General features: G+C 38.8%; 1 protein-coding gene across 1 annotated transcript in view; it reads left to right on the top strand.

The window, feature by feature from the left end:
* The window catches only part of TRIM66 (tripartite motif containing 66), a gene marked incomplete at both ends in the record, with an annotated part of 48,895 nt that overhangs the window by 8,581 nt on the left and 12,559 nt on the right, over positions 1 to 27,755 (top strand). Inside the window, 9 exons of the mRNA XM_082000627.1 lie at positions 2,741 to 2,844; positions 7,575 to 7,722; positions 11,244 to 11,376; positions 12,013 to 12,129; positions 13,693 to 13,807; positions 15,188 to 15,334; positions 15,481 to 15,598; positions 16,966 to 17,855; positions 18,850 to 19,011. Of these exons, the coding sequence (XP_081856753.1) occupies positions 2,741 to 2,844; positions 7,575 to 7,722; positions 11,244 to 11,376; positions 12,013 to 12,129; positions 13,693 to 13,807; positions 15,188 to 15,334; positions 15,481 to 15,598; positions 16,966 to 17,855; positions 18,850 to 19,011 (1,934 nt within the window). The remainder of the gene's footprint in view (positions 1 to 2,740; positions 2,845 to 7,574; positions 7,723 to 11,243; positions 11,377 to 12,012; positions 12,130 to 13,692; positions 13,808 to 15,187; positions 15,335 to 15,480; positions 15,599 to 16,965; positions 17,856 to 18,849; positions 19,012 to 27,755) is intronic.

The following is a 27,755-nucleotide window of genomic DNA, read 5'->3' as shown; positions in this document are numbered from 1 at the left end:
GCATTTCTTACTTCAGAAAGTAACCTGTTGATAATTTCCCCTTTGGTCAATTTGTGGCATATTACGTAGTCTCACCGTGGAGGTTTTCTCTCTGTGTTAGCCAGATCAAGAACTGGCACTGCTCGGGCAATGCTGTTATGGGAGTAAGAAACTGGTTCAAAGTCTCAAAGGGCTAGAGGCAATTCCCTGTAAAGCCAGTAGATGGTTTCTTATCGACTGCACCGAGAATTAGAGCATGTCCCATGAGACTTATTCAAGAAGCTGCTTGCAAAGTAGATATTTTACTTCCTTAGCTTATCAATCAAAATGTATTGGTCTCTTTATTTCTGCTGCTGTTACAACTGTGTTGCTTTGTAACGTGCTCACAGGGAAACTTTAAAACTGTTTCCCCTTCTGGGAATTAGCACCACAATTCACTGGTGCTTGTAGTATGCACCATTTACAAGGAGTAGGAGGGCCGTGTCTGTGTTATACATCTTGTCTTAGGTACTGCAGTGTTCCTACTGTTTTTATATTTCTCTAGAGAACCGAGCTGTTAACTGATATCTAAAAGACACACACAACCATAATTTGGGAAAGCATGTAGAGATTTCAGTGTGACAAATACAAAAGCATTCTGTTGTCCTAGGGGGTAATGTAGGAAGGTGATTAGCTACACATATTGTAGGTAAATAATACCTTTTCAGCTGTGCTCCTTATATTGAGGATGCAAGGTAGAGGAAGAGTTTAAAAGACTTCTACAGATTTCTGCCATCACAGGCATCTTTATCAGATGCATTTTTGGCCTCTTTGTACCTCCTGCCACCAGAACACACTTAAATAAAACTCAAGTTACATGCCCAGAAGATGAGCAAAGCATTGGCAATTGCTCGCGTTGCCCTTTCTCCTGGGGTGACTTGTAGCTGAGTAGCACAGGCACCTGCGGATACCGCTTGTTCCTTCTCATGTCTATGTGAACACTCAGTGTTGTATGAAATGTACAGTTAAACAAGTGTGAGGTAGACCACAATCTGCCATTTGTGCCCCTCAATCACAGTTTTGTTGTAAATGCAACTTTGGAAAATAGTAAACAATATACTTTTGCTTTTATAAGAAGACTTGGGCTAAACCAGACCTAAACCTCATGGAATTGATTCTTTGTAAGATGTCCTCTTCAAAGGAGACGTAACAGAACTCAAAGTTTCTTCAAAACATTTATGAATGAACATGAATGTAGTCAGCCATCTGACTGCATAGTGCTTTTGTTGGAAGTGGTAACGTAGGAAGGGTGTGGGGTTTGTGTGTCTCTGTCAATGTAAAGTGCTCCTGTTAAAATAGCAGTAGCCCAGTTCTGAAAATGGAAGACATTCAGGGTTAGAATTGTGCACCTGGCCAGTGACTGCAGTAGCCATGTCCCAAGGGCAGGTAATACTAAGCACCTGGAAAACATGAGAGTCTCTGATAACTATCTAATGTGAAGAGTAATAGACCTCTTAAGGTTTAATTAACCTACAGGCCACTCTTCTTATTCAAAAATAATTTTAGTTAAGGAAAAGAGCATATTGAACACTGTCAGTCCAGGAGAAAGTTGTCGTTGATCTTGCTTTTAAAATCTTGCTTTAAGTGAGTTTGCATCATTTAGTCATGGAAAATACTGCTGTTAGTTATCATAAACAGATCACTTGGCAAGGTGAGCATAGCACTGAAATTCTGTTCTCAAAAGAATGGAAAAACTTAGATTAAAAAAAGACTTGATAAGATAAGGTAAAAATAGACTGACACGCCACCACCATCTCTAAAGGACTTGGATTCACATCTACAGTAGTTTACAGATATGTGGTCAGAAACATGCACACTGCTTTTTTTTTTAAAAAAAAACCCCAAAACAAACAAAAAAAAACCCCACAAAACACACACACAAAGAAAAAGCACTAGACCTTCTAGAAAAATGTAACTCCTAGCCCAAGAAGTCTAGGAATGAAATAGCAGAGGCGCAAAAATGCACTTATACAGTTATAGATAACTTCCTGAACTGGTAGTTCTCAGCCCAGGCAAACACCAGGATTCATCCCAGTTGCTCTCAGTAGCTAATGAAGATGGAGCCAGGTTTTGCTGCTCAAGCTGCTTTCTTTGCTTTGCTTTGCTTTAGGGGTGATCCCATTCTGCTGCCTGTGGATTTGCTGTAATAGATGATTTGCAATTTTGACTTACATGTATGAAAGATTTTTTTATCCTTTACCTTTATTCTGACTTGTTGCTTCTGCTAGCATATTGTTACTTCTCTTTGACTTCACTTGGATAACATGCTGCACTGTAACACTACTATCAGTCAGTGTCTATTTTATGCTTTGATATACCTCTGTTAATGTAAACCTGGTCTAGAAGAACTGTAACTATTATGAGAAAGCACAAGTAGATCTGTAGGAAGGGAATACATTTTAAAGTGCAGCTCAGTTTTTATCAAAGCTGTAAGCCCTAAAGGATTCATGGGAATTTGGGCGTACAGATATCATTGACAAATACTGAAATAAGTCAACTGAACTATAATGTATTTCTAGGGATTTTGTTGCTTTGTTTTTCTTTCTTACATATTGAACTAGATAAGTTACCTATGGCTTGAAGAATGCCTTAGTTTCCTGGAACTAAGTGTTTTCATGTGATGTAAAAAAGCCAGCGATACTGAAGTGTGGTTTATATAATTTCCTGGTTCACATGGTTTGTGTGCATTGTTTTATTTGTGGTGTGATTTTTTTAAATTCAGGTATCCTTTCCTGCCCTGTGTGCAAACAGACCTGCTTTGCGAGGGATGTAGTTGAAAATTTCTTTCTCAAGGACTTTCCCACTAGTAATTCAGCTATGGCAAAGGTAAGTGAAAACTGCCAAGCTGGGTGTCTTGCAAATTATTAAAACACTATCAGATGAACGCCGATAAACAGAGCATACTTCATGTTGAACAACAGACTCTTACATTTTGCTTATGCAGCTTTGTAATTGCTTCACTCCTGGAGATGGACATACTACCTTCATAGTACTTCTTTATTTGAAGAATGAGTTTGACTCTATATACTTAAAATAGAGTAAATTTAAAAAATATTGATACTAAGTGGTGTATGACTGGTTCTGTGACAATAAGTATATTAGGAAGATACTGAATCTCTTGCATTCCTCATTATCCCCTTCCTGCTCTCAACCCAGTGTAAACAGAAGCAGACTATTGACTGAATGGCTACACCAAGATTACCCATTAGATCATAGAATCATTAAGGTTGGAAAGGACCTCTAAGATCATCAAGTCCAACTGTCAACCCAATACCACCATGCCCCCTAAACCATGTCCTGAAGTGCCACGTCTACACGTTTTTTGAACACTTCCAGTGATGGTGACTCCACCACCTCCCTGGGCCGCCTATTCCACTGCTTGACCACTCTTTCAGTAAAGATTTTTTTCCTAATATCCAATCTAAACCTCCCCTGGTGCAACTTGAGGCCATTTCCTCTCAACCTATCACTAGTTACTTGGGAGAAGAGACCAACACCCACCTCACTACAACCTCCAAAGATCCTGTGGGCAATTATAATTTTCTGATGATCTGTTCCAATGATAAAAAAGGTCACAGCATATTTCAGTTTCCCATTGGGGAATGGATGCAAAGGATAACTGGAAGGCATAGGATTACTACCTTGGCCTTGTATTGACACTGTACCTAGGTGGATTTCACTTCTGTTAAATACCCAGTTAAGAGGCAGGACTATTCTCACAGTATTTTAATTGTTACTACTTTGGATCTCCAAAAGGGACAGAGAGAGGTGTGTTTCTGCCCTCTGTTACAAAACATGAGTAAGATTGATTTCAGAATGTGGTAGTGTTACCTGTAGCTGGGAGTTAAAACAGGTGAAAACTTGTCAAAGCTGTTCTGGAATCTGTTGACTGCTTTATCCAAAGTGGGATCCAAAGCAAGGGAAGAGTAACAAAGTAGTAAGGATACTTGACTTCACCTTCTGAATCAGCTCCTGGACCTCAGTCTGACTCTTTTGCACTTTTGATTCCTAAGTAAACTGGATAGCCACATTGGATATTCAGTTTCAGGGCCTCTGGGTGAAGGGGAAAGCTTTTTCCGTAATGTGGGACCGAAGATAAAACTTTCCACTCCTCTTAAATCCTGTAGGGGCAGCAACAATTTGTAGGTCAGTTCTATCCCATGCAGAAGGCTTGAGACTGCTTTAAATTGTGCAAGTGACTCGCTCAGTGATGATGTTGCAAAAAAGTATAGAGGGGATGTACTTCTTCCCTTGTCAGCCATTTCTGTGTTTCATTTGCTGCATTGTTAAGAACAAAAGAATGTGTAACCTAACCCATGGAGTGTTCTGGGGCAATTAAAAATAGGTGCAAGCAAAGCGTGTTGACATCTTTAGGTGTAAGGTGCTTGAAGAGTGCAGCATAACTTTATTTAAAACATGAAGAGGTCTATTCACATACACTCTTCAAAAAGAAGAAGAAAATTCATAAGATATTGCTGAATGTTTAGAATGCACTTATTATACTGGGATTTCTTAATTACTAAGACTCACATCATTTACCTTTCAATGAGAATTGGTGTAGAAAGGAAATAAAATGAGAATATCTAATGTCTTCAAAAGCACTAGATTATTTTTTTCAAACCTTCTTTAAAAGAAGATTTTTCTTTTCTGTAATCCCTTAGGAGTCCTGAGAGTAGTTCAGTAAAGCAGATTTCTCACTGGCACATAGGAGTACCCTAGAGGGACTTGGGAGCCTTCCTCAGAGTTTTTGGCTTACTTCCTTTTTATTAATAGTCAAGTAATGTACCAGTGAAGCTTGCTTTTAATGTCTTTTAACCATGATCCCACTCCCCAAACTAAACCCATAGTTTCCCCACCAGTGATATCAAAAGGAGAAGCACCAGCTCATCCAACTGCAACACAGCTGAACAGCCATAGTTTTCTTAATTTACCTAATATGTTCAAACGGGAATCTGTCAAGGCTTGTAACAAAGTGTTTGGAAGCAAGATGTTTCTCAGTGTGTGAGATAGTGAAGCATAAATGATAGAATGCACTATATGCCAGCAGCAGGAGTTTCAAAAATATGCAGTGCAGAATGTCTTGCCCAAAAGCCCATTTCCACATCATAAATAATGTAGCTCTGGGAACACTCTGTGCTCTGCATCTTAAAAGTAATGTTAATACAGTACAGTGTCAATATACGTTCTAGTCAGACTGACAGCTGAACAGTTACAGGTAAACCTGTGATTAGGCAGTTTTGGGTATTGCAGAGAAGGCAGAGTATGCCTCAACTTTTGACCTGTTCCCCAAGCTGGCCCTTCATGGGTACATTTTAAATTAGACACTTCTTTTTATATAACAAGCTTTGCTTCCCAAAGTAAATACCCTTGCATTTTGGGTGTATAAGTTATATTAGCCTTTTTGGTTTAAATTATTACATGTACTTTTTAGAAAACCTTGTTGATAAGCAAATGGCTAAAATAGCAGAATGGCCTACACAAATACTTCCCTGATTAGACAATCAAACACATTTAAAACTTTGCTTTGTTGTCTTATTGTCAAGAATTGCCCAATATCTTTGAAAAAGATAGGGAATACTTAGAAACTCTTGAACAATGAGTTGATAAGAGACCTGTTGTGAAATTCCAGCCCCACTGAAGGGAATGGTAAAATTTAAATTAATTTCAGCAGAACAAAAATTTTTATTCTTGTGCTTAAGTGAATCAGAACTTGACTCACTTCTGTCTCAGAATTTAGGTGGATATAGATGTTCCACTTAATGTTAAAGCCATGATTTAAAAGTGAGAGAACCAGGAAAGAACTGTGATTTTTCTTCCTTCAGGCTTTCTGTTCTCTGAGACACTGCATGGAGAAACTCTTCTGTTAAATTCAGAGGGCTTGCACCAGGGCTTATGTGCTGTGTGTGCACTGCTATACCCATCTCTTCATGTTTCCCATCAGAATAGTTGGGAGGCAATCATAACTGAATTGAAGATAAGCTGATGCCCAACGGAAAGGACGCCATAGGAAGTCATTTTGCCACCTGCTATTAGTTGCTTGAGTAGCCCTGGATAGTAGCGATATTCAGGAACTATGCATAAGTACGGTAGATATATTGTAACCTTGTAGGAAATGTTTGAGTTTGATAAACTGGTGGCAAAGCTTTTATGCTTTGATGATAGTAAAATTACATCACTATGTTAACTCTGTCCATTAATACCTATTTGTGGCTATGGTAAGTCAAAAACTTTAATATTAGGATTTTTCAAACAAGGTGTTTTATGCCTAGTGCAAATCCTTTTAAAAATAAGTATCATTATAGCTATCTTGAAATAACTTGAGTTCATTCTGGATACCAAAGAATCAAATTACCCACTTCATTTACATGCTGCTTTATTAATTTCTCCTTTAGTGACACTTCCAGATAGCATGGCCTATACAACAAAGGGCATTTCCTAAATTGTTGGATCAATAGAGATGATAGTTAATTAAGTTTTCCAGTTCTTCTTGTGTTCCTATGTCCTGTGTTTCCAGTTCACCACAGGTGATATCAATATATAAATTGAGCTCATTTCTGGTCAGGTCTTTAGAGAACAGGAACAACATGTTTCATTAATAGTATATGGGTGTCCCCATATTGTTTTCTAAATTCCCTTACCATTGGCATGTTTTATGTGTTTTTCTGACAGTTACACTGTACCACAGAGTGGTTCACACAATGCTAAAGCAAACAGAGTAACTTCTAATTGTAAATAAAGCAGTGTAGATTTAAAGTGGATCTGCTGAAGTAGCTCCAATTTAGTCACATACATGAAAGCAGAAGTGGATTCTAGCCTATAGATTTTTTTAGATTGTAAAGAAATAATTAGTAATGGACAGAAATTAATGAATGACACTGAAATGATATGGTAAAATGTTTCTGCATATTGTTGTGATTAGAAACGAAATGGTAGGTAGATTAAAAAACTTTTAATGGGCTATGTTTGGCTTTAACATTTCACATATTTACTTGGCAACCTGGACTATCTTTTCTGAGGTAGAAAATATCTGTATCTATTTAAATATATATACATGTATATATATAAAAGTAAGGTGTGTGCTCATTTGATATGTTAAAGCCATCAGTAAGTAGTACCACACTAACAGAAAGGGTTTACAAAGCACACCACTAATTTTCAAAAGTAACTTTTAACCTAACCATTCTTAAACTGAAACCAGATTTATTTCATAGTCTCATGGCTTTTTCGGTTCACAAAAACCAAGTCGTTATGATTATTTCTTCTGACCTCATGTGTAACATGACCCTAGAATTTTGCTGAATAATTCTTGCATCGTGTCATGATTATGCTTGATTGTGCTAGAGCACAGAAAGACAATCAATTTGATTTAAGAGCTTCAAATCTTAATTTTATTCTGTTCCCTTTTACAACAATAACCAGACTCTTAAAATCACTTGAATTGCATTAGTGTGAGGAAGAAAAATGTTAAGCAAACCAATCTGAATCAGTCTATTACAGACAACAGATTGTATGGCTAATTTGTTATCCTTGTATGTAATTGCAATTTTTGTTCTTAGAACTGCTCCACGTGTAAAGAGAAGAGACCTGCTCACAGTCTCTGTACAAGCTGCAATAAGTGGTTGTGCAGCTCATGCACAGAGGAACACAAACATGGCAAGGAAACTGGAGACCGCTTCCTGTCTGTATCCCTGAAGGGCTGCACAGGTACTGAAGATGCACTTTGAAATTTTGTTTCTTTTCATATCAGTTTTTCATTTGAAAAAGGAGCAGTTGTAGGCTCTGTGCCACAGACACTGTGCTCTGTGTGAGTGTGACTCAGAAGATTGCATATGTGTCAATGAGAGATTTTGTGATTGTTTTTCCTCTATAACTTTAGGGCCATTGCTGCAATCAACATTCCACATTACTTGAAAAGTTTTGGGTATTTGTGTTTCACAGAGACTATCTTTTCCACATGCCTTTTCAGTCTGCAGAGTGATGGGCTAGGGTTTGGTAGGCTGCAACAGCAACAGGCCTTGCCCTTTCACTATTTCTCTCCTCTTTTGGGTTATTTCCTTCAGGAAACTACCATAAAGCAATTCCTGTGCTTATGGACAAGGTGTGGGAGGGAGAGTCACAGAGAGCAAAAGGCTGTGATCGCTATAGCACATTCCTTTTCTAAGCCTGGAGTGAAAAACGTGGTTCCTGAGTGTGACCATAATATTGCCGTCAGCAAGCACAAATGAAGCCCACTGGCAAATATGTCACATCCCTTTACAATGATGATCCACGGAAAGGGTTATCATCTCCTATTACTGCTCATTATTTTCTTTACTTATATGCCAGAAATCTGCTGAGGAATATGCTAACCTAAACTTGCGTAAGCAATTTGTAACCTAAGGGTTTTGCAATTTTATACAATGATTTAAGTTTCCACTTTGCTCGCATTGGAAGTTATTTGTGCTAGAGTGCTGGTCTATCTTTCTTCTGCACTATCATCTCAAAGTTAAGTATGAACCTATAAAATCAAAGTTTGAGTCATTGCAAAATATGCAAGTTGCAGGAGGACTCTTATTAGCCAAGATTAAATTGCTTTTCCAAAGTTGACATCAACTGGTCAGCAGAACAGAGATTTAAAACTTCCTGTTAATTATGCAAGAGATCCACCCAGGGTAAGGGAAATATAGGCTGTAGAAAATGGTGACTCAAATGATGTTAAGAATTTAGGGCAACTAAACTTTTCCCTTTCTTCAAGTGAGGTTCTTTTCAAGAAGCTAACATGAATAGTTGTGGCCAAGATGTCTGCTCCTAGAAAAAACAGGCTTGTGCCCTTGTTAGTGTCTGATTTGTAAGAATTAAACTTATTTTAAAACTGAAGGGCGTAGCTCTGAGCTGAGTATAAAGTAGGTCGAGAATACCATGGCTCAGTGGCAGTTTTCACTGATATGTCAATTGAATCAGGGAATTACTAATAGCAGAGGCTGTGGGTCTGTGTTGTAATAAGATAACATTAATTTTTATCCTTATTTTGCATTTGAAATCTGCTTGTCTCTTAAATCTGACACAGTACTAAAAACCCCACTGATTTCTCTGTGAAGGTTACAATCACTCAAAGGCTAAAGAACCCTTCAGAGAGAAAAAAATGGAGAAATCATTATATAATGTTTGACTAGGCTTCATTATACTTAGTTAAAGACCGCATCTTATTATAAGTTGGAGTTTAATATGGATAATTTGATCCTGAGTTTTCAGAAAAACAGCTTGTATGCTCTGCAGGTATGGAACATTTAGAGAGGCTTTTCCAACTCATGAAAATTGACATAGTTATTATGGGCTTTTTATTTTTCTTTTAATATACTGTCTGACACCATAGGGGAGGAAAATATGATCTTCGACATCCACCTTGGTTACATATTGGTTATACAACCTGCTTGGTTACATATTATTTGCATTGTCAGCTGTTGACTTTAATGCAAAAGTACATACTTGCAGTACAATTAGAAAATATTGCTGTTAAGGTGAGCTCAGTTTGTACCTTGATAGAAAAAACTGTTGGACTGGACTAAAAAAAACCTCCGATGCAATTTCCTCTTTTAATAATACTATCTATTAGCATTTGATTCAATAATAATATAAAACAATAAACTTTCATGAAGAATAAAGCATGATACTGTAGTAAATAATTCATAACAATGTAAACTATGTGATGCTGTTACATAAAAATCTTGGCCTAATCTATCACAAATTATCTTTTTAAACATTATGTTAAGAAGGCAGAAGGGAAAGCCAATTGAACTGGAGGAAGTAAATCAAACATCTCAGAAATGTTTGTAGAGAGAGCAATCTAAAAAGCAGGAAATTTGGCATGTTTTCATTAGAGCATGGCATGGATTTTCTGCATATTTTCATTCTCTTTGTCAGCCATCAGATTTTCTTAGCCTGTCTACTTCTATATTGTGCATTTCCCAATTTGAAAAGAAAGTGACTGAATTAGTATAGCTTGCTGTACACTGTGTGTCTGTGTTATTGCAATGGTATCACTTTGGAGGCTTGATTCTATAAAGGGCTCCATTTTGGTACAGAATGAGAGCATGGTCCCTGCCACAAGTTGATTTTTCTAAATGTTTCGGTAAGTAAGATAGGTTTGGTGTCAGAAAATTGAAGCGTTTTTCTCATTTTATATGGGCAAATAATGATATATGAATAAGTAATGTTTTTATTTCATTTGAAGTTTGTATCAATAAGTGTTATCTAATGATGATTGTTTTGTTTAATTCCTTGTGTGTTGGTAAAGAGTAATGGGATAGTGTCTTTGTAGGAATACTTTGCGGATACAGTCATGTGCTTGTGCTTCTTGACCATTTTGAGAAAATAATGTTTCTCACCAGTAATAATAATAGGTGGTCCTTACACTGGCTAATAAAATAAAGCTCTGGAGTCTGCATTTTTTGGGATCCCAGAAAAGAGCTTCCCCCTCTCTGCTTTAACTATTAGTGTAGATGTACTTGTGAATGTCTAACTTCAGTGGAAGGGGTATTGTTTTGCTGTGGTTTAGTGGTGGGGGTTTTTTTGCATTCTTTCATTGACAGTGTTCCTTCTTTCTAAAACAATTCTGCCATATCCAGGAAAGAAGGCAAGAATAGCCAAATACAGCAGCAACATTTTCTTTTTACATATTCACTGTCCATTCTTACTCTTCATCACATTACTCTTTACAAAATCCTTTTAAGAGTGGGTTGTAGTGCCTAGTATCAATACTCCCTCACTGTTGAAGTTTCTGTACTGCATTTACAAGAAGCACAAGTTTGAAAAACAATTCCCCATGTGACTTTTTACGAACAAAGAATTTCCTTGCTTCTGCTGTGACTTCAGGTTTATTTAATATATTTGCCTTTATACATTTTACAATACAGTTTTGTTGACTGTTTTTTTGACTGGTTTGTCAGACCAGGGCATTCAAAGTCGTGTGGCAGATGCCCAAAATCATGAGAGATATTTAAAACTGATGAGAGTTTAGTGGACAATATGAATTTGGTTTGATGACAAAGCACCCCTTTGTTGTGTTCAGTTCGTAGGATGTATAAGGATAGGAAAAAAATATAAACAAACCACCCTGGTGGTTCCAGGGCCTGGGTCTCTTAAAAACAACATGAAGACTTTCAATAAAATTGTGAGAGTTTGGCAACTCTTTTTCTGAACTATAATAGTAATCCTTGTCAATGACACCATTGCTTTATATTCCTCAGCAACTGAAGATGAAGCAAGCGAATTTTCCTTATTTTGTTCAGTGCACACTCAAGAGCTACTCAAGCTGTTTTGTGAGACCTGCGATACCCTTACATGCCGCAGCTGCCTTCTGACAGAGCACAAGGAACACAGGTACCACACATTGATTGCTTAATCTTAATCCTGGCTAAAAGTGTAGCTAATTTAGATTTAAGACTGTTCATCTGCATTTCCTGTCAGCTGCAGGCTAGTCCAAACTTAAAAGCCACAGCAAACTCAGTTGTTGGTTGTCTTATGCCCAAGCAGTGTAGCACATGGGTTACTGCCCTCACAGAATCACTCGCTGCTCTCCGCAGCGTGTACCTTCCCAACTGTATTGTCTGCCCAGATACTACGTATGCATGCATATAGTTTCTCGTGGTTGTGCTCAAATGCACAAGTTGAACTCTGTCTCTCGTGGTTCAAATACTTTGTCTTTATCAAAGACATCATGACTGTACAAGACCAGAGTTACCAATGCTTAAGCATGCTGCTTGCCTGTGGAAGTGTGTGGAGCCATGTAAGGAATTATCTATACACAGTGACAGGGAGACTTTTTGTGAGATGAGTCTGCCTATAAGAGGGGTAATAAACTTTAGCTGTCACAGAGAACATTTGTAGTAGGAAAGGAGCAGGGGACCATGTCCAGACAGATATTAAGGCAGCCGGTCCCCTAAACTTAACAACTGAGAAGTTGATTACTTATCAACAGAAAAAAACATGGTGTGAGAATTTCCCCTTCTTTCACAGGTTCAGACATCTTGATGAAGCTTTGCAAAATCAGAGAGTTATCCTGGAAAATGTCGTAACTAAAGTGGAAGAGAAAAAAAATGGGATTCAGGTTTCAGCTAAACAGATTGAAGACAGGTAATTGTTATGCATTTTTTTTTCCCATGAAAGTGGGTGATCGGTAAAAATATTAGTTTCACTAAATGTAGGTTAACAGAAGTAAATGCAGCTGCTATATTTTTTCTTCTTGGAGGGTAGGAGATAATAGGAAGATTATCAAATTCACGTTTAAGTGGTACTGACAAGTCATGGCATTGTAATATACAATTCCACAGTCCTGATAAGGCATGTGACAGCTGACTTCAGAGTTAAGATTTCTTTGTATAATCTGTTTCCAAATTAGAATTTGAAAAGATTAGAAATAAAGACTACTTTAAAAATACCTTATTTCATCAAGAAGAGTCGAAACAAGCTGCAATTCCAGTCAAGACTAGTATAAAACTGAACTGGATTTTCAGCTACTGATGTGTATTTATTAGCTGTTGGATCTCTCTTCTGCATTAATGAAACCATTTCAAACACCTTGAAAGAGTACAAATCTATTTATACTATTTGTACTCTAGTAAAAAGTGAAAGTTTTTTGGATATGACTTCTGTGTGTGTTTGTTGACAAAGAACTTAAGGCTGTTCTTGGCATGATGTTTGAGAGAATCAGTCAGGATTAGCATGTCGCATCCAGAGGGTAGTGGTCAACAGCTCAATGTCCAGATGGAGGTCAGTGATGAGTGGTGTCGCTTGGGGTCCATACTGGGACAAGTACTGTTTAATATCTTCATCAGTGACATAGACAGTGGGATCGAGTGCACCCTCAGCAGGTTTGCAGATGACACCAAGCTGAGTGGTGCTGTTGATACGCCTGAGGGATGGGATGCCATCCAGAGGGACCTGGACAAGCTTGAGAAGTGGACTCGTGTGAACCTCATGAGGTTCAAGGCCAAGTGCAGGGTCCTGCACCTGGGTCAGGGCAAGCCCCAGTATCAATACAGGCTGGGAGATGAAAGGATCAAGAGCAGCCCTGCCAAGCAGGACTTGGGGGTACTGGTGGATGAAAAGCTGGACATGAGCTGGCAATGTGCACTTGCAGCCTAGAAGGCCAACCCTATCCTGGGCTGCATCAAAAGAAGCATGTCCAGCAGGCACCAGAGAGGCCTTTCAGTACTTAAAGGAGGCTTATAAGAAAGATGGGGACAGACTTTTTACTAGGGCCTGTTGTTATAGGACAAGGGGTAATGGTTTTAAACTAAAAGAGGGTAGAATTAGACTAGATATAAGGAAGAAATCTTTTGGAATGAAGGTAGTGAAATATTGGCACAGGTGGCCCAGAGAAGTGGTAGATGCCCCACCCCTGGAAACATCCCAGGTCAGGTTGGAGGGGGCTCCGAGCAACCTGCTCTAGTTGAAGATATTCCTGCTAATTGCAGGGGGTTTGGGCTAGATGGCATTTAAAGATCCCTTCCAACCCAAACTATTCTATGATTCTGTGTTTGAAGAGAAGTGTGGGAGAACTTGTGGGAAATGGTACAACTTTCACTGGAGTTCTCTGTCAATAGTTAGATCAGTTCTTGTAACAGATAACTAGTAATCTCTGAATGAATGACATACCAGTTGGCTCATCCAGGGATGTGTATCTCTTACCCATAGGTTGCTTGAAGTAAAACATTTGTACAAAAAGGTAGAAAATCAAATAAAAATGGCCAAGATGGTTTTGATGAATGAGATCAATAAACGAACAAACATCCTTCTTGAACAACTTGAAGTAAGTAAGGCTAGTTTCTTTGATACCTAGGGAAATTAAACTAAATTAAATTTAATCCCAGTGCTAATGGAAAAAAATATAGACAGTGAGAGTTATTGTCCCTTTGCTTATGTTTTCAAATATTTCTCTTTTTTCTGCAGAATTTTATATGGAATCAATGGTTGACAAAGATTCAGGATGAAGTGGCAAAATGTTTGCTTATCATGAGTTAACTCCATTTTATAATGCAGTTACAGAGAATCTGTGTGTACCTTTTGAGTACTTACAAAACAAACCAGCTTCTGGTTTTAATGTTTAATTTGTAGAAGACTGCTAGCAGCAAATTTAATATCCTGTTTTGAAAAGGATCCACTTGGTCTACTTTCTGTAACAGAGCCTGCAGTTTTGACTCTTCAGTTTTTGGGTGTCCAGTTGAAATATATATGATTTTATTTTGAAATATGCTGAGCACAAAAATTGCTATCAGATCTGATCAGAATTTCCAGTTCTCAGTTATTCTTGGATAATTTAGCAGGTATTGGAAAGACAAGGCACTCAGCACTTGCTGGCTACTTTTGAACTTACATATTTGACTCAAATATGGCTACTCAGCTAAGTAGCTTTAAAAAAAAATAGAAATGTATATTCTCATTTCAGTATTATTAAACATTAAGTAAATTCAGTGTTTATGTGTTTTGGCAACATTTCAATGTTTGTGTGAGTTATCTATAATCACAATGGAACTGTGCATATACTTCCAGTGCGCATACAGTGGAAGTATATACACAGTGTCCAGTCGAAGTGCATATAAGGGGGCATCAAGTGAAATCAGAAAGTGCCAGGTTCAAATCAGACAGGGACAGATAGTTCTTCACATAAATGTGAAACAAGTGTGTAAATAAGTGTGGAACTCCTTGTCACAAGATATTGTGCATGGGCTCAAAAGTAATTGGACAAATTAGTAGAAAAATACACTGAGGGTGATAATGTAGCCTCTGTCTTTGTGGTCCCTAAATCATGAGTTGCTGAAGACTGGAAGACCATTTGGAGGAAAAGCTGCATGCTTCCCCTCTTTTTATATTCTTTCTTGGGTCTCTTCTGTTGTGTAGTGTAAGAGACAAGAAAGTGGTCCAGGTGCACATTTGATACAACTTCTACAGCTTTCTTGGGTTACATTATTCTGTTAAACCAAGGCCAGAATGTTATAGGTTGATTGCTCCTGAAGAAGTTATTGTTCTTCCTGAATTCAGACGTATGTGTTGGATAGGATTTGCTTTCTTTTTATGATTGGTAGTTTAAAGAGATTCTAAATAACAGTGTCCCTGCAAATAGTGCATAATGTATGCATTATGGGTGTCTGAAGAATGACAACTATCTTCTACTGATTCACATTATTAACAGAAAATCACCAGTGAAAGGAAGCAGAAATTGGAGCAACAACTGCAAAGTGTTGTGGTTTTAAGCAGACAGGTAGAACATGTGCAGAACTTCATCAGTTGGGCAGTGTGCAGTAAAAACAGCATCCCATTTCTCTTCAGTAAAGAACTGGTAAGAACAATACCTATTTTCTCAGTAAATTGAAATTGCTCAGTAAATGTGAGAAGCGTTTTAAGGATTTAACGTTTCTCAAATAAAATACTTTTAATGATCTTATAATTGCGAATAAAATCATCATCCTTTTTATTTGCCGCCAGATTGTATTTCAGATCCAGCGCTTGTTGGAGACAAACTGTAACACAGACATAGGCCCTCCTCTGAAGATCAGATTTACTTGGGATCCCTCCTACTGGACTAAACAACTGTCCAATTTGGGTAAGAAAAATATATTGTTGTTTATTAAGCAAGTGCCCAAAGCTAGACAAGACAGATATAGACAGTACAGTACTTTCCCTAGTGCTCTCCTTCTTTGTTTTGACTTCCAGTTTTGTACCTCTTCTCACATTCTGAAGAACAGCTAGCGTGGCTGAACTCTCCTGGTTATTTTTCTCCTCCACTTATATAAATTCACCTATTAAAAGATATAGTTTTCTATGAATATTACCTTATAAATGTTACCTAGAAACACACTCTATCACTCTGTGGTTTTGTAAGATCGTCATCTTTGATGGTCTTCCAAAATCACACTGTAAGAACACAACTGTTGGTTTAGTGAAAACACTGTGCAGGACTAAACGAATAACTTTTAACTGAAATTACTTAGAATGTAACATCACTGGCTATCAAACAGACTTGACTTTGCCCAATGTATGTGAAATTCAGTTCTGTTCCAGCAAGCAATAGCTCTGTACAGCACTGTGACTGGCAGACCTGTAAGTAGTACCCTGGGTGAAATGGAGTATCTGCAGTGGGCCTTGTATTATTTCCTCTGATTTTCCCAGGGGCAGCTGGGCTCAGCCATGCCCATGCTACTCAGATCCTTTAGTATCTTAGTGGCCAAGGGACCTGAGCAGTACTTGACACTCAGAATTAACAGGCACAAAGATGGCTTTAAGACATTGACTCTATAATAATGACAGTGTTATTTATGTAATGAATGTGCATACTTTGAGTTTGTTTCCCACCAGCTATAAATTTGCCAACTGCAGTGGGTTTTTACAGTAAATTTGGTTCAGTGGGCAGATCAATGGTCTGAAAGATTGGTTCCCTTCCCATTTTAAGATATTTAAAACTAGATGGGGTAAAACACTGTCAAAAGTATTACAGGGAATAATCTTCTCCTGAGTAAAAGCATGGACAAGATCAGTTCATAGGTCACTTCTATTTCTAACTTTTACAATTCTCACCTACAAAACATCAATCTCTTTTATTTTTGTCACTTTCACCCTCAAAGCAGTCTTTTGTACCTGTGCTTATGGATAAGAAGATATGCTCATACTTTAGTAAAAACCAAAAGAATAAGCTGTATCCATCAGTTAAAATAAGTTGAGGTCAATTTTTCAAAGCATTTGCTGGTAATTCAATTATGAGTCCCACTAACATCGGTGAGTTTGGTGTGTTTTTAAACCACTGAAAAATCTTGAAAAATTTGTCTTGAAGGTATGTTGAAGAACTGTTTGGATAGGATACTTGAGTATCTTTTATATTTGAAATGAAGACAAGGAAATGGCCATTGTTTACAGTTTTTATTGTGTAAATTTGTCAAGATCATAGGAGGGAGTAAATTTGCTATTTTTTTCCAGGAGGTTTCACTATGGAAGGTGGACACATTTCTCACTCAGACGTGCTACTCTGTGGAGATGTGCAAGGATTACAGACCTCCTTGTATCAGGGGCACCGTTCACCAGCATCACGGCTGGAGCCTGTGAATAGCCAGCCACATCAATTTCCACCTGCAGTTCAGTGTCCTACACCTGTGTGTTGTTCGCACTGCCTCAGCGTACCTCACCCAAACAAAGCTCAGCCTTCTTACCAAGACATAAACAGCCATCAAAATTTTCAACAACCTCCTGAACTGCATCAGCAGCACTTTCCTCTGCAGTACAGCATGCAGCAACATGACAAAGAGCAAAGGGGTGCTCCCCAGCCTTTGAAGCTAACACAGTCTGGGCTGGAACAGCAGTCGCTGTCAGAGCCAGAGAACGTGTCTGGGAGGATGGGAAAGCACTTACCATGCCAGCAGCTTCAGCTGACTGCACCCTTGGGTTATGCTGTTCTACCGCATGAGGCTCAGCAAGCTCACATGAGCCATCCACAGTCGTTTCGCAGACAGGCTTCCTTGCAGACCTCAACTGTGCAAGTGCAGCTTGGTCATCTCCAGAAGTCAAAATCTAACCACTTGCAGCAGCCACCACAGCAGCAACAGCTGCCACCAGCATCGCCACCATCAGGTCAGAATGAGAACACCCAAAACCAAGTCATCCAGCAGAACCTGGACATAATGCACCACCAGTTTGAACTGGAGGAGATGAAAAAGGACTTGGAGCTTCTTTTGCAGGCCCAAGGACAGTCCAGCTTGCAGTTGAACCAAGCCAAGCCACCTCAGCATGTTCAACAGACCATAGTTGGTCAAATCAACTACATAGTGAGGCAGCCTGCCCCAGTTCAGCAACAAATCCAAGATGAAGCACAAGTAAGTTCTCTGAAAGTTCTTTCCTATTGTGTTTAGTCAACCTAAGCTCAGAAATGGCAGACACCATTGAGATTTCATGTATTTGGTTGAACTTTCTGTTGTTGTCTTGTCTATGTTTGTATTCAGTGGAGGCTTCATGCCTCATGCAGATCAGGCCAAAATTTTCCCTAAAGTGCTGCATAAACAACCTGGATCCCAAAGACCTGAATCTCTAAATAGACAAGGTGAGCAGCAGGTGGGAGAATAAAAGCATCTTCATTCCTCTTTTGTGAACAGGTAACTGGAGGACTGCAGTAGTCTCTATCTCAACTCCTTTTTGCTGGAAACCTTAAACCCTGAGTCCTTGAAAAAGATTCCATTTTAATTCTGAATGATCAGTGAAGAGAGTGAACACCACTTTTTTTTGTCTGAGAGTTATTTTCCATTCTACTAGTAACTGCTCTTGCTGCTGCATCATGTTCTTTAAGATTTTCATCAGTATTGATACATGCTCTTCTGTTACAGTTTTGTCAGCAGGGCTAATTTCTCCCCTTTTCCTTTTTTGGTAAGAATTCTGCTTTTGAAAAAGGAACAGTGCTTGGTGGTGAGCATCCAAGCTACAAGGCACATCCAAGCTAAGATGCACAATAAGATGGCTTTGAAACTCATTCAAAACAGTGAGGATTGTGGTGGAAAAGTGGCTGAGACTTCCCATTATTTACATTTTGAACAGCTCTCAAAGTGGCTTCCCTGTAGGGGTAGACTGCACGCTTTTGGAATAGCTGTACATTTCAGCAGCTTTACTGATTTTTTTTATTTTTTTTTTATTCCTTAATGTTTGGGAGAAATCTTTTTCTATTTATTTATCTCTCTACTTACGGTTACTTTGAACACCTTTGTTTTTTTAGAGCCTTTCCAGTCTTGTCGTATTGTGTTTGCTGTGAGTTGATATGAATTTGCTACCATTTTTCTTTCTGAGATTTTGAAAACACAAATTCTTAATTGTGATTTGTAGGTCAGTGAGACTTCCACTGAACTTGATGCCCAGAAGCTTGTAATTCCTCTTGACAAAAGTGATAGTCCTTCCCTGTCACAGTCACTAGATGAAGAAGCCAGTGTCAGCAGTCACTCCCCTGAGAGCACATTGCAACAATCAGCTTTCCATCCACTGAGAAAGGTATAAATAACTTTTTTTAAAATAGATATTTTAAAGGGAAAATGTGATTTGATAATATTGACTATAATATGGCATTTGAATTTGTAGTCAGGTTGAAAAAGTTAAAGTACAGTAAAAGTCATCAAAATGGCTTGTAAATCTTGGAAGACAGTCATAGCCTAAGCCCATGTGCATCTCCCAGTAAGGTGTCTACACACTGTGCTGTAGCCAGGATCAGCAACTGTTCTATAAGCTCGTAGTGTTCAGATCTGGCTGGCATGATTGCTAAGCATGAACTGGTAAATAAATAGAAGATCTATTTTTTCACTGAGTAAATTCTGTCCAGTCCCTACCTCTAGGGATTTAACTATCAGGCCTTACTAACTACCATACTAGCAGCAGCTGAATTTGAAAAAAAGAGTCAGAAATTCTGATGAAATCAGGCCTGCGAAACATCCTTCAAAATAGTTGCACCGGAAATAACAACGCTAATTATTACTGAAGTTGTGGTGTCTGAAAGGGATATGATTCTGTTATACTCCTTCTCCTTGTTCATGTATAAGCAGAAAAATAATGGATTTCTGTATATCTAGAATATTTCAACATCCTTCCACCTACTGGGAGGCCCTAACTATTGAAGATGCAGCATAAACAAAACCAGGAGGGCTCATCTTTTTCAGTAGATCATTACTGGCTCTGGATAGCACCTGTGCATTTGAGGCACAGAAACTGCCTTTTACCTCTCTGTACAGTTTGTTTAAAACATTCCAAACAGCATTTCATATTCTGGTTGCTCAAATCTTTTTAGCACTTCTGTGCATGACTCATGTTGTGTACTATGTAGAAGTCTTTCATGGATATTTTTTCTTGGAATTTGTGTGGAGTATTGCGGAAGAACTTGTCTTTCCTTTTCCTTACTAGCTGCAAAAAGGAAGTTATTTTATCCTTCTTTAGCATGTAGCTTTTGACCCAACATATTTATGATGCAGTACCCATTCTGAGAGTTGCTGGAGATCCTTTTGTGAACTGTAGAGACATGGAAAGGTAATGATTACTGAGTGTCTGGAAGCAGCATGCAAATCAGATTTGGAAGCCACAAAGAAAACTGTAATTGCTGACTTAATTCTTTAGATGTGATGGAATTTCTGGATCAGGCTGGTGGTATTGCAACATTCTGAGATGATGCTCTTTGGCTCTGAACTTTCACACGTGGAAGCAGATCTCCCTCAACCTCTAACAGCAGAGCACAGGACTGAGGAAAGCTATGCAAATTTTCTAGGATAGGACTACATTTACTGGACTTCTTGGCTTTGTGTTGCAGTTCTGCTGAACTCTGACAGCCTTTGTGCGCAGCATTCCTAGTGGAGTAGGTAATTCTCTTGCTGCTGACATTCATTCATTAAAGAGAAAGCAGTGTGAACCAGTATGTAGTAAAACTCAGAATTAACTGTTTAGTAGTATGGTTGCCGAGATCTGTCAAAAAAACCCAACTTCCATTAGCCCGGTGGTTTCCTTTATTTTGGAGACCGGGCAAGTCTTGATTGCTCATGTAATTAAACATCTCTGCAACAATTTTGAAACATGTTTACAGTATGCATTTGATACTATTGACTGATAATCTAGGTGAATTGTCTGCCTACAGGATCACATTTATGTGTGAAGCAATATAGAGCAGATGCTATTAATAGTTTGGAATCACAACATCCCTCATAAATGGGGAAACCACAAGTACGTTATTCAGATCATCTCAGCTGGTGCAGCCGTTGCATCATGGTGTGAGGCACTTAGTATACTATGTGAGTGCCTTTGAGTTCAAAGAGCATCTGTTCAAGTTATTCTGATGAGTACTGTTTTCTGTCCCTCACATTTAAAGCTGGTTATTAATAAGCAGAAGTAGAGAAGCAAGGATGAAACACTTCATGCACTTATAAAATGTCATTGTGTGTTACATTTCACCATCTATCAGGACAAAAATTAAATCTAGCTTCACTGAGCAGATGGAATTTTTGGCTTTCCAGTCACATAAAGTAGGGTTTTCTAGCTGGTGTCCATCAGAAACATCGGTATCAAGGCTGCTGCTGTCTTAAAGTTCAGAGTAATTCCTGTTCTGTGCCCACCTGCTCTGTATGCATGTGTGTAGTATAGTCTCTAAACATGTAACATCAGTTACATGTGGGCTTGTTTTCATTTATTTCACTGTTGTTGGAACACTGATAACTAATATTTTTGTCAGCCCTTTTGTCTTCTGGTGTATTCCCCTAACTAGTCTTTCACTGTGAATTGAATTTTTTGGGCAGAATAAATGTTTCTATACTTAGACCATTGATTTCTTGATAGAAGTCAAGTACTGCACTTAACATAACTTTGGGCTTGATTAGTGCCTTTTAAAAATGCAACACTAGAAGTGGAAGTTTTCTGTCTATGTGCAAGATGGATATAATTTTCTCTTCACACTGCCCTATTGGTATATTTCACTCATGTAGCTGGGACCTCTGTTTTGGACTGTGGAGTTGTTTTGTCCCCATGACTGTCAAATACTCAACCTCTCCAGTAAGAATACCAGCAAGACAGATGACAAATCTCAGGATAACTTTTGTGATACCTGCACTTTTGTTCTGGGGAATCATGCCAAGCTCCAGCAAACAGATTTTATAAAGTTATTGAATTGCTAAGTTGCAGCATGAAGGAATGAGTATGCAATTAGATTAATGATTTTGTGGAAAGGGTTACCAACCTTCTGCAATGATGTGGTCCCCCTGTTGCTTTTATATAATATGTTGTTGAGTTATTAATTTGTGCACAGGACTGGAGAGGTCATCTATTCTGGAGCAGAGGTGAGAATAATAAGATATTTTTGGCCTAATTGTGTTTTCAGGAGTAAATAAAGGGCATACAATCCCTGTTTTGCTTACGTGTACCTAATTGTCATTTGTGGCTGTGATGAACAAGAGGTCTAAAGGCTGTACCTGGCATTTGAAGAAATGTCATAATTATTGTACATCTGTAGCACAGATTTGTAGTTTGAGCCTCAGCTGCAGCAGACATTGGCGTTGTTGCAGGGCCAGCTGGACGTCTCTCCTCAGACTCTGAGTGCGTGCCTTTCTCTAGTTAGGAGCAGGGATTTTACTTCTGGGAAGGAAGATTCCTTGTCTTGTCCAGCTGTTGGGTTGGGTCCTGGGTGGTGGAACACTCTCTACCATCCCCACTCATCCTAAAACTCTAACTGGCTTGGGCACTCATGGTTCTGCCTTCTATGACACTGCAATCAGTTGTGAGTAGATTGGACAGCATTTGTCAAACTAAGTTTTGCTTGTGTTCCTTTAGCAACCTTTGGGGGTTTCTTCCCTTGAGCTATTGTTTCACCTCCTGCTTAAAATAAATCTCTGACTATGTCATGCACTATATTAGTAAATTATTACTGAACAGCTGTATCTGTTCATTTATAGCTGTAGCCAATAGCAGATATTTAGGAAAGGGTGTAAGAAACAGAGAATTATAAACTGATCCTTTGCTGATACGCTGTTCCATCTTCTGAAAACCAGCACTTTAGGGACTTTCCGAACTGAAGGCTGTACCCAGACAATTGTGTTTTGCAGCTCCTCATGGACTCCTCTTCTGTGAATTTCTCTAATCCATTTTTTTGAGTCCATTTTAATACTATTGATCTCCTCGGCATTCTACAGCAACTGAGTTTTGCATTGCATGAGAAGTTCCTTGTTTGCTTACTTTAAGTCTGTTGCCTTAGTTCAGGATCCCTTCTCGTTCTTGTGTTAGGAAAGCCAGTGAATAATCACTCTGTATTCACCACCTTCATTATATCCATATTTCAGAGGTCTATATTGAATTTCCACTCAAACATTTCTTTTTGAAGCTGAAAAGTGCTTGCTGGTCTCTTCAGTGTCTTTTTTTTTCATGGAAGCCATTCTATGCTTTGGTCCTTTATATCTTTGGCCACTTTCCCTGTATTTTGTGGTTTTGATAAACACTTTTTGAGACAGGGTGACCAGAAATAGTAATCAAGGTGCAAGCACATGTAAATTTTGTATAGTGTTATAATGCTGATTTTTGTATTGTCCTTTTTGATTTGCAGTAAGTCCCAGATTCTTAGTTCAAGAGCTCTGTTTGTCTCAGCACCATAAAGTGCCTGAAATGGGGAAATCCTGGAAAATATTCCATATCATCCAAGGAACACCCTTGAGAGCACTCTGAGAGAAGCTTCTGTTTTATTCCCATTATAGGTAATGGTGGCATTTCATGTAAGACTAACATAGTGACGGTTCATGGTGGAACCTCTCAACCTCTCCTGGGACCTGGTGTGTGTGAACTTCTAGGCTCTGACATGCCAGGGCTGCTGTTAGTACAGGACTATCAGAGAGACCCGAGCTGATCAATCAGAGTTGATCTCAGTCTGCTGTAGGTGGCGTTCTTAGGTATTTTGCCCCAAAGAATTAGTCCTAAACTTTATTAGTCACAACTCTTCCACCTCAGTGGGAGTTTTTTTCTTCTATAAAAGTATGTGAAATTTGTGGGAGAGGAGTTGAGTGGCACGGTACAGGCTTTATTTTTATTAATATTGCACTGACCGTGTTGTGATTACTTAAGGACTGAAAGTGATAATTTAATACCTGACCCTAGGACTTAGAATTTGAGCTTGGGACCGGGGTGGGTTTGGTTGCTGGTTTTTTTTCTAATTACTATAAATTTTAGGGGGATTAGAAGTGAAGGAAATAATGATAACAGCCTGGAATTTAGGGTCCTGCAAATTCCTGAAGTATCAGAGTATTTTTTCAGTTTAAAGAATTGAGCTGCTTCCAGCACAAATGCTTTCATGCTTAATGCAATTAGGTACATTTCCCAGAATGTTAATTTAACAAAACCTTTTGCTTTGACCTGAAAAAAAGGATAAATAAAACATGATGCTGTTTGCTCCATACAATCTCTTCCCCCTTCCGCTTTAAGCCAGCTCCAGTTTATTCAGACAAAATGTTAAGGAAGATTTGGATTCTTTTTCTCATAAAAATGGAAAGGAAATCCTTTAGATTCTATTCTGAAATTGGGAAATACAAATAGGAAGCATGTGTAGACTGTGTTATCAGTGCTGCTGTGTATGGTGAGTTAAACAACTGGATTGGAGTAGTACATTTGTTTAACCTCCTAGCATAATGAGCTGCCAGGGGGATTGCTCCACTTAATAGCAGCCGTTCATTACTCTGCAACCATTTGCAGTGTGTTATTTCTCTTATAGCGAAGAGAATTGGTGGTTCCTAGTTTTAGCTTTCTTTATCTGTGACACTTAATGTCAAGAGCCTTGAGACTGCCAAAACAATCCTAACAAATCCTAATCCCAGTGTTTCAAGGTAAGTATTTGCTTCTCAGAATTCTTCTGTATTAGTGCTGCATGTTTACCCTGGACCTTTTTAAATGCAACAGTGATCAAAGAAATATTTGAACTGAACAATATGTTTATTTTTTGTTCTCTGAAGGCACTTTGCATGTTCTTTCTTCTTACCTTTCACTACCATAGCTATGAAATTTGTAGTAGAAGGCATTTTGGGGTGGTGATGCTGCTGCCATTATATTACAAGGATCATCAGACCAAAATGAATTATGAGACAATGAGAATTCCATTTATAATGACACAGATATAGTTCAGTGTGCCAGGCTGTACATTAAAATGTCAAAAGTTTCAAAATTAACCTACAGCTGAAGCCACCCTCTACCCAAGAGCATAATTAATGCTTGTTGTTGTTCAAAGGGTGCAATGTAAAAGCAATAGAGCTTTTATAAAACAGAGATCAATTCTTTAAAGGCATCCCATTTGCAAAAACTAGCTGAACTGTCAAGGGAAAAGAGAAATTTTTGCTAATGGCAAAAGAAATGATTATTTTAGGGAGTGAATTAATAGGCTATTAATGAGCCTTGTTCCCAGTGCATTGTTCACTTCACACTTGACAGCAGCTCCATGGATCAGAATGGAAAGTGTCTGTTCTTAACTGTGAGTTTTAATATTTTGCACTGAAAGATCATAATGTTGCTTCATCATTAAAATAACCACAAAATTAACTTTTGCCCCAAGGGAAAGACAGATGGCAGTTTGATGGCCTCATTATTCTTTTTTCTTTTTACCAAGAGTAAGGTTTTATATTGCCTTATATAATCTAAGAAGATCTCTGAAGAAACTGATGCTAGCTAGAAGAGTAAAAAAGATAGTCATACAATGCAATTGAATAATTGAATTTATATAATTGAATTTCACCTTTCTAAAAATTTTAGTTATAACAGAGTCTTATGCGAGTGTGTATTTCTTTTTTTCTGCAGCAGGAGTTGTCCCAGCGACTACTCCCAGTAAGTAAACTTGTCTCACTGAAGCCAGGAGTAATTCTACCTTTGTCTTAGTAGGGCTAACTCTTCGCCTGCAGTGTATATAGTTACACACAGATGGGGTCTTCACAGGGTCAGGTCTCAATATGTAGTAGATGATGGCACGCTCTCGTAACATAAGTAGAGGAAGATGCGTGTAGTGATTAGAAGTAGCGAATCGCCACAAGGTCTCCAGTTAACTTGCTATGCAGCTTTGGGTGGTGTGCCTACCACATGTGCCTCAGCATGCCCATTTCCAATGGAGCACAGCATTAGGTAGTTCCTATTGACTTAGACAGGAATTTGTGAATGCTTCATGCTTTTGAGAATCTGGCTAAATAAGAATTAACTACCTCACAGGGACTTAATTAATGGTCACAATGGACTTTGAAATAAGGGGAAAAGGCAAGGCTGATTACAGTCCGTCTGCTCCCTTCAAGCATGAATTCTAATTATTTGTTTTATTTTATCCAAATGATATAAGAAAAATTCACATGTTTATTTTGTCATCTGAAAAAGGCACGTGGCAGAAAGAGTGATGGAATGACAAGGAAAATGTGTCCTTGAGAGGCCACATTTGTCACTGCATGTGCAGGAACCTGTCACAAGAAAATTATGACAGCAAATCGACATTTTTGATCTTTGTGGACTTCTTTAGGATGTGTGGCCATGAAAGCTAGATTCTTCTTTGTCCTACATATATTCCTTTGGTTGACACCCAAGCATTCGTAGGAATGCTCTATCAGACAGACTGTATAGAAAATTGTGCCTCCACCAGTCCATTTCCTCATTTGCTGTGTTCTAGTTTTCAGATCAAATGTAAGGTGGGAAGAATGTGTTTGACTAGTTCCAGCTGGTTCCCAGTAGTTATTATAACTCAAACAGCTTAGATTCAGGGACATTTATTTGCCTCAAGAGGAGGAAGATGGCCAATACCCTAACTGCAGAGACCCAGTACCCTCTGGGTTCCTTCTACATGGAAGGACTGTTTAAAAGCACTGTGTGGTAGCATGGCACAAACCTCCCCTAGTGCTGCAGAAGATCTGACCTCTTTCTGTCTCAAATGCAGGCTATTTTGTCTCATTGAATATCAGTAGTCACTGTTCAGACAAAGGTCCTACTGTAGCACCTATTGCAAATTGAGGAAAAGGAAATTAAATTACATTCTTAGGTAGAAATTAATGTCTGTGGGCAGTGTTCTCTTAGCCCATAGATGACATGCCTAGGTTACATGGTAGACAATAAGTTTTCCATGGGACAGCAACATGCCCTGATGGCCAAGAGGGCCAATGGTATCCTGGGATGCATTAAGAAGAGTGCGACCAGCAGGTTGAGAGAGGTTATCCTCCCACTCTGCTCTGCGCTGGTGAGGCCTCATCTGGAGTATTGTGTCCAGTTCTGGGTTCCCCAGTTCAAGAGAGACAGGGAGCTTTTGGAGAGAGTCCAACGGAGGGCTACAAGGATGATTAAGGGACTGGAACATTTCTTGTATGGGGAAAGGCTGAGAGACCTGGGGCTGTTTAGCCTGGAGAAGAGAAGGGTGAGAGGGGATCTTACCAATGTCTGTAAATATCTGAAGGGTGGCTGTCAGGAGGAGGGAGCCAGTCTCTTTTCAGTAGTGCCCAGTGATAGGATGAGGGGCAATGGGCATAAACTGCAGCACAGGAAGTTCCACCTCAACATGAGGGTGACGGAACACTGGAACAGGCTGCCCAAGGAGGTTGTGGAATCTCCTTCTCTGGAGACCTTCAAAACCCAACTGGATGTGTTCCTGTGCAACTTGCCCTAGGTGATCCTGCCTTGGCAGCGGGGTTGGACCAGATGATCTTCAGAGATGCCTTCCAACCCCTACCATTCTGTGATTCTGTGATTACAAGGAGAGGAATTCAAGACTGATTTTTTTGGCATTATATAGGATTTACACAGGCACAACTGACAGCTCAGTCTAGGCTACAGTCTTTACTACTGTTGGATTAAAAAGGACAAAGGTATCAAAATCCATAATGGAGTAACAGTTGAGAAAAATACTAATTAAATCTAGAAATGAGTCCTGTGTCAGATTCACTTCTAAGTCACAGGCCCCTAGCGGAAAAATAAGTACGACAATGAAATTAAACTCTAATTCAGATGCAATCAACACATTTCTTTTGTCTTGATTTATATTGCAATGAGTACTACTTGCTGTATTGTAGCCAAATGAAAAGGGTTTATTCAGACAATTATCAAGGGTGAAACACCAATGAACTATGATGAAATAAATGGAAAATTACATATCCAAATGACACAGATATGCATACTTGTTATGACTGTTTATATTTGCTTCATATGGACCCTAGAAGAGTCCTGATTTCAGTACAGTCACACATTTCTGGATGTAAGGCAGCTTAAGGAAGTCACCTAGATGG

The sequence above is a fragment of the Phaethon aethereus genome (assembly GCF_964289735.1).
Source record: "Phaethon aethereus genome assembly, chromosome: 5".
Classification (NCBI taxonomy): Eukaryota; Metazoa; Chordata; class Aves; order Phaethontiformes; family Phaethontidae; genus Phaethon; species Phaethon aethereus.
The sequence above is the reverse complement of the archived record's forward strand: the minus strand, read 5'-3'. Positions and strand labels throughout refer to the sequence as shown.